Here is a 7,890-nt window from a genome sequence, read left to right on the forward strand (position 1 = left end):
ATCTAACCCATGTATATCTACAATTAGCATAACAATTGACTTGTAAAAAAAATTTAAGTATTGTTGACTTTGAATAATATACAGAGGGGCCCAAAAGTAGGTTTACAGTTATCACATAGGCACTTTAAATTTCTTTTAAAACATTTTATTACATTCAAATTTCTATCGTACTAACTGAAAAGGGAGCTTGACAAAATTAACTAAATTAGCATAGAATAATGGTTTCATATTTTTTATAATTAAGATCTAAACTGTTAATATATGAATATAAAAGAGATAGTTGAATAACTAAACCTACTTTTGGGCCACCCTGTATATTAGTTTCAACTATTTCATTTTTTTTATTACCAGCTGCTTCCTTAGTCTTCCATTTAATTGCATACATTTTCTATTTGACATGAGTTGTAGCACTTCAAGTAATGTTATATGTAGTCTTAGACATTTATTGCTATTTTATATCTGTTTACAACTATCATAGATGGGACTGTTTTAAAGCTAGATGCTCTTTCTACTACTAACTGCTCAACATAATCTATTCCTAGTTTATAGTTATCAATGACATTAAGACAAACAGAAACTTTTTTAGGAATACAACATTACAGCAAACATCCATACCTATTTTAAAGGAATTCTTGCAATATATATTTTATTTGCCTTTTTTCTTTTTCTTCCAGATATCCCACCTCGTTTATGGAAAGAAATTTCAGCGTACATGTGTCCTTGGACTTTAATTAAGCTTGGTGAAGAATTCCTATTAAAGAAAGGTAAAAAAAAAAGTAGAAATAGCCCTATTAATCTTTGATTAATCAAAGAATAATTCTTTCCATCATCATCATTTAACATCCCTTTTACCAAACCAGCATGGGTTGAATGGTTCGTCATGAACAGACAAGACATCTACATAAGCATGCTTTCTACAGCTAGATGCCCTTCCTAAAGCCAGCTACTTTACAGTGTGTACTGGATGGTTTTTTTTCTCATGGTACCAGCACTGGTGAGGTCACCAAGTACCTTTATATATTAATTGAGTAAATTGGATATAAAATATTTAGAAAAAGCCACGTATTACAGAAATATTTTGTGTAGACTTCGGTATCTATATTTACATTTTATTTTATTGTTTAACCAGAGCAGTAGTACACATGACCTTTTGTCGGTCCTTTGCAAACGGTAGAGGAAACAGAATCTGAAGAATCAAACAAATTTTATTTCACTTGAATATTCCTCCACACACACACACACACACACACACACCATTCTCTTCTGTGATTATTGTTTGTAGATATGACATTTGGTTTATAGTAATGTTCGAAGATGCTTTTGTCTTTCTCACTTACCAATGTTAACATCTTGTACTTTTCGTTTTTTTATTAGCTTGTAATACGAGCTTAGTTTCATGGATACAACATGGTGATATGTTGGAGGAATCTTGCCAATACATTGGTAGAGCATTTATTTAGGGATATTTCAGCTGATTGTCATTCTGGCAGTACATGATTCAACCTTAAACATGCTTTGTCATAGTTTTCTTCTTTCTTTACATCATTCTTGTTGCAATGATTAGTAATAGTACACATGCATAGTTTGATCAGCCAGTCCTAGGCATGTTGGCACTTTTGTGTCTATAAGTAAATGTCAGCTATTCCAATGATGTGCATTGTCATAAGGGTTAGTATATTTGTTGTAGTTGTGTGTTAGGATTTGCGTAGTCTGTTGTGAAAAATAGCCTGAATGTCATTACTTTCATTTAGGTGTGCTAAGTAGCAGTTTGGAAGGAATAATTTCATTCCTGAAGTATTTGACAGGGTCTATAAACGAGATCGGCTATTTACATACCGTTAACCTGTATTTTTTTTAACATAATGGAGATGAGGGAAATATAGGGAATGAATTTCTTCACTCAACTTCCTTATAATACGGTCGTTTTAAGCAGTACTGTTATACGCAGTTATTTCCCTTAGAACCTTTTCTATTTTTTTTTTTTTTTTTTTTTTTTTTTTTTTATCCATTGAAATGGATGACTTTTCCTAGGATTCCCCATCCCTCTGGCTTCCTTTTTTAAAGTTGCTCTTCTGACCTCTTTTCATTGTTGTGGTTTTTAGAGAGTACTGAGTGACGTTTGAAATTATTTTGGTTTTCAATTAATCGTTATTGGCAGTTCTGTCAGGTTTAGAACAATGTAAGGTTATGTACTTTAAAGACCCATGCATTGGTAATTGTAACATGTTAAGTTCCATTACCATGTGGTTAGTGGCTAACATCCATTCTAACCTCATAGTTATTAAACAGTGTTATTACTTACATTGGTTGTTGAATATTTATCTTGTTTCAGGTGTTAATGTTGATGAATGCTGGCAAGCTCATTATAATAGGCGTTGGCCTTGGAAATACAGTCGCAGTGCTTTAGATCTCTTGGATCGACATAACCTTACTCACAAGCAACTCTACATTGATAGGCACTTTATGAAATTTCTCGAGGAGTATTGTCGTATGAAACATTTATGTCTTGAAAGAGGTAAGTCGCTTCTCCTTTCTATGTCCTACTTTCATTTTTCATTCTGTACTCTTCCACTCTCCACTAGTGTAGAAGAGTATATGTTATCCTATCTATTTTGCATTTTATTCTTTAGCCTATTGTTTAACCCTTTAGTATTTAGATTACTTTGGCAAATGTAATGCTTAATTTATTCGCGTTGTTTTCAATTAATCATGCATTATCTCGTAGCTTCAAGATTTTGTTCATGTGATTGTGTATTTTAGAATGACTATGGAAGATACATGTGAAAGGCTAGATTTGGCCAGTTTGAATATAAAGCAGGTAGAATATTTGGGCTGGATATAACTGGTTTAAATGCTGAAGGGTTAACTATTTTCTGAAACTTATGAGATGATACCTATTTGTGTGTATATCAAATTCATGATGTTAACATATGCTGTTATGTCTGTTTACTTTACCTAACTCTGCCCTAAGATTTGCAAAACTGTCCAAGAGCCCTAATTACTTGAAATATATTGTAGATATCTGATTATAATGTTTCAAAATATTAACCTAATTTTTAGATCATTAGGTGTGTTATTCCTGAAGGTGTTTGTAGTATGATACCTGAAGGTGATTGGTTGGGTGTAAATGTTACCTTGACAAATACTTTATATGTATACTTTTCTGAAAAATGAAGGTAGCAGTCTGGAAAATTATGAGTCACAATTAGGGATATTTAGACATTTATGATCCAATTGTGACAAAATTAGAAACTAAGTGGAATTTACTTTTGAATCCAGTAAATTCAAACTCTTGGTTGCTTATCAACTTCAAGTAGTTTACAGCTGAGAGTATCCTGGCCTATTGTATTGCAAAATGTTTGGTAAGTAACCAGAAATTTCTGTAATAGATAACACTGGAAACAGAAGCCATAATTGGCAACCAGCTGTTGTTTAGGGAAGAAATTTTTCTGAACTGCAGAGAACGTTCAGTATCATCAGACACTTCTTTACATCCTGGTATATTTACTGCCATTTCCAAAGCATTACTAATGGTTCAGGCTTGCTTAAACAAGTTTTGAGACTGTTTTTCTTTTATATCTAAAGAAGTTCCATAGTTTAAAGTATGAATGAAACTCTGCATTTGTCATTCTTGTAATTTAGGTTATATTGTGGTTACTGTTGTTGTCTTTTCCTTCTCAAATTGTAATTAAATCCATTTTTTCCTATAAAATACTGAAATAACACAAGATGTCTTTATTAGTTAAAATAGTGCTTTAATTATTTCAAGTTTTGATCCTTTAGAAGTACTAGCAAATCAACTCATTTACAATGGAGGCAAAAAATGAGGGAGGGAAATCATAACAGCTGTATGTATTGAGAAATGTGTAAATGGACTTGATAGATTACTTGGATAGATTATCTTAGAGAAATCACATTATTGTTCGTGATTCAGCATTCTATTGCAGCTATATGACATGTATTTGCGACTAAGTGACGTGTGATGACGATTCACTCCTGAACTGAAATAGGCTCCCAGCCTCTGTATCATGAATGGTTATGTGGACCACTCCTAATGAAAACCAGAGCTTCCTTCAACCACTGCATAAAAAGTATTAAGAAGAAAATGTTATTTAGATATACTTTTATTTTAGTTGTTTACACTATTTTGTGCTTGTTTATACTCTTATACATTCAAAGTTCACAAATTTCCTTGTTTAAATTATGAATCATATTCCTTTTGATAATATCAATATGATTACAAAACTGCTTTGTAGACGATATTTTCTGTTTGGTCGACACTAATTTTCAAATTACTGGATTGCATTGTTCTACTCATAGCGACGTATAACTGGCCGTGTGTAAACATCGGAGTAGGTAAAAGTACACCTACACGATCTAAAGTCTGGCCCTGTGCCTTGTTTGCTGTGATGTGTGAGCAGAATCTTTAGGGTTGCCAAAAAATCTAACTAAGACTTACCTCTCACTGTTCTATGCGAATAATGTCTGATGTTCTGGTACCATAGGTTATTTTGATTGACAAAGCTGAGATGTAAACAACAGCTGCTTCGATTAGCTGTTTTGAATCCTGCTCGAGACTGACACACTTCAATAACCACTAAATAATCGCATACAATTTCTTCATTTTATTTTCGCTATTAACTGTCTTTGTGACACCCTTTGTATCTATGATGGGGACACAAACTATACAATGAAAATCCAGAGTTACTTGTAGTTGGTGAATTTTTAATAAAAATGCAAAGGTGGTTTATCAATTCAAAAATCGATATCCATGAAATAAAATCATACTTTCTGATTTTTTAATGCTAAAGACCCTTCTGATGACTGTCTTTGTAATCCCAAAAAATATCGTAACCATTGATCCTGCTGTCTGGTTGTGAAGGGGGAACAGACAGTCGGACGTAACACCCATTATAGTAAGATTTAGAATTTGGTTAAGTACACCATATATTTTTTTCTGTATTTCTTTTTCTTATTGTTTTATTTAACTCCCCTCCCCCAAATTTAATAAATTGTCATGTGCACAATGAACAGCAAGTATAGGAATGATGACATAAAGATTTGAACGATGACATATATATATATTTATTCATGTGGTCTGACGAATTTGAGCAGTAATATGCTAATTATTGTTGTATTTCACCTTTGGAGAAGAATGTCTCCTTTCAGATGAATGTGTGTCCATAGAACACTTGATTTATTAGCACAAGGGGACTTTGGGGCACCCTTTGTTTCAACATTGTTGTGTTTTTGCAGCCAAAGCTGAGGAAACATTATGATAAACTTGAGTAATGTTCCAAACCCATGATAAATTTGCTCTACTGGCTACTGTAGTTTTGAAATGGTTTAAAATTTTAACTAAACAAAACTCTATCTTGAATCCACTTACTTTCATCTTTTTTAATATTACCTCTTTTATTTCTGTTTCAGTTTTGAGTCATGACTTCATGTGGTGTTCTGTATATGAATATGACCCCAAAGTCACCTGTTACCTTCCAAAACATGTCCAGGCGAGCATGAAGACTGATACAATGGCAACACGAGTGTTAGCTCTTGCACCATACGTCACCTCCTTGACCTTGAACTCAACTCTGTCTGTATTTTTAGAATGCCATTTAGAACTGGTTCATCTGTTGTTAAATTCAGTTGTCTTGTTACGTGTTCAGTGCCATCCTGCCATTACGGAGTCAAACTGTTGTTGGAATATCATAGAAACTTTTCTAAAACATGGCAAATTGCAGGAATTTTCCTTAACTTTTTCAAAACGTAATGATGGCTTTGTAGGTTTCTTTGAACGTTTAATGAAAATTTGTGCTGGCATTCATGATTCTGAATCTGACAACGTTCTGGATTCTAGCTTTGACTGTGATATATCTGATTGTTCCAAGGATGCGTTTGATGAACATTCTGAAAAGATTGTAAACTCTCTCAAGTGTAAAAGTGTTTATAATTTTGATTCTTCTATAGCCAAAAAACTGAAACTTCACTCAGAAAATATATATTTTTATAACAATAATAATGATAAAAATAATAATAATGACTCGGGTGATAATCTTAATAATTGTCAAAAAGTATTTAATAATTCAAATTCTTTGTTTGATAGTATTGGTGCTGTTGATAAGAATGGTCACTCTATGAATTGTGAAGATAGTATTTCTGATGTTGGTAAGATGCAGAAAGTTTTAGATCAGAAGCTGCGACGTGAAAAAGAGTTAAATAGCCCAGCAGTGCGTAATCTTGGTTGCTGTCAGAAGTTCAGAGACAAAGAAGGAAAGAACAAAGATTCTCTCTTAACATCTTCTGAAGAAAACTCACTGCTTACTTCGATGCTTTGGCATCAAAATCTTAATTCACAAAACTCCTCTTCCAGTGAATCTCATTGTCATTCAAATATTGATGCGAGCCCTAAGTCTCGTAAATGCTTGAAGAGTACATTCAGTCGGTTTGATTCCAAAAATCATGTTATCACCACTCATTCGAAAAACATGAACTGTCTGAATATGTCTTCGAATCCATTTATGATGAATTGCTGCAATTTTAAAGAACATTCGATTTCCACAGATAAGCTTTGCAAGCTTTGCTCCTATAGAATGAACAACTGTTTTCAATCCATGACTTCTTGCCCACATTCCATAAAGTTTGAAACAAAACGGAAGACATCTTATTCAGTATTAACTGCACTTCTCTCAAATTCTTATGAAGAACTTGCAGAAGTGAAAAAGCTTCGACCTGCAGATCGATATCGTTACTGTAAACCATTAGGAAAAGAATTTGGTTTCTGCTCTTCGACTGGGAAAGATTCTATATCGCCATTTAGCAATTCATGGGATGATAATCTGTCAGGTTCAAGGTCTCTGTGTGAGGAGGAGAACATTTCTGTTGTGAAGTGTTACCAAAATGCTGATGATCTGTCTCAAAGTGACAAAGCCTCTAAAACATCTGATATAGGTTCCAGTACTGAAAGTGAAGTGCCTAATACAGAGAGTTCAGCTTCTATGAGCTCAAGTAACATTTCAACAGAGACTGATACATCTTCTGATCAAAATGGCTTTGACACTTTTATAGGTAAAATAAAAGATGAAAATGGAATATCGAACAAATCCTGTTTTAAGTCTCCTCCCACTCCCAGAGAAAAGAAAAGAATGTACCCTAGTGAAGATATAAAATCACGGACAAATTCAGCTGTTGATAGTTACTCTCCTTTGACATCAAAACAGCTGGAATCACGCCGAATGTCTTTTGACATCTATGCTGATTTGGATGAGGGCATTTCAGAGGAAGAAACAACAAATTCCAAAACGGACTCTTCATTGTCAGATTCACAGTGGTTGTCTCCTGCAAATTGTCAGCATTCTTCTCCAGTATCAACACCAGGTAGCACCAAATCTGACAATTCGTTGTGGGACCTTTGCTTAGGTTTGTCTAAAAAGACACATTCTCTGTCATCAAAGGGTTTGAAATCACTGAGGCTTATTGGTGAACCTAATCCCCATATAGGTGATATTTTGAGGGATGTTCTACCAATGTGGCCAGCTCTACAAAAGCTGTATTTGAATGTATCTGGTAAGTGTTGTTACTGTTATTATTGCTTAGATTATTATTGAGTGAGAGATGAGTGCACAGCGTCAAAGTGACACCGGGGTACAAATATACAAAGTCTAATATACCCTTCTTGACTACCTGTCTGATAAGGGTACACCAGACATGTGCATCACAACCACATGTGTGCGATATGGTGATCTCATATCAAGATAAACAGTGCATGACATTGCAAGTGGAGCCCAGTTAGAATTTTCTTCATGTCGAGTAGCCCATCCAACTCAAAAATGTCCTTGAATAAGGTTTGTTAAAGGATGAAAAAAACACTCGTTTCCAGGGGTGAATTATTCA

At 34.0% G+C, this 7,890-nt stretch overlaps 1 protein-coding gene across 1 annotated transcript in view; it reads left to right on the top strand.

Moving 5' to 3' along the window:
* LOC106869709 (uncharacterized) overlaps positions 1–7,890 on the top strand; it is a 69,057-nt gene that overhangs the window by 48,336 nt on the left and 12,831 nt on the right. The window contains exons 4-6 of the mRNA XM_052969849.1: positions 675–764; positions 2,333–2,515; positions 5,431–7,563. Of these exons, the coding sequence (XP_052825809.1) occupies positions 675–764; positions 2,333–2,515; positions 5,431–7,563 (2,406 nt within the window). The remainder of the gene's footprint in view (positions 1–674; positions 765–2,332; positions 2,516–5,430; positions 7,564–7,890) is intronic.

Source organism: Octopus bimaculoides, chromosome 8, assembly GCF_001194135.2.
Source record: "Octopus bimaculoides isolate UCB-OBI-ISO-001 chromosome 8, ASM119413v2, whole genome shotgun sequence".
NCBI classification, from domain to species: Eukaryota; Metazoa; Mollusca; class Cephalopoda; order Octopoda; family Octopodidae; genus Octopus; species Octopus bimaculoides.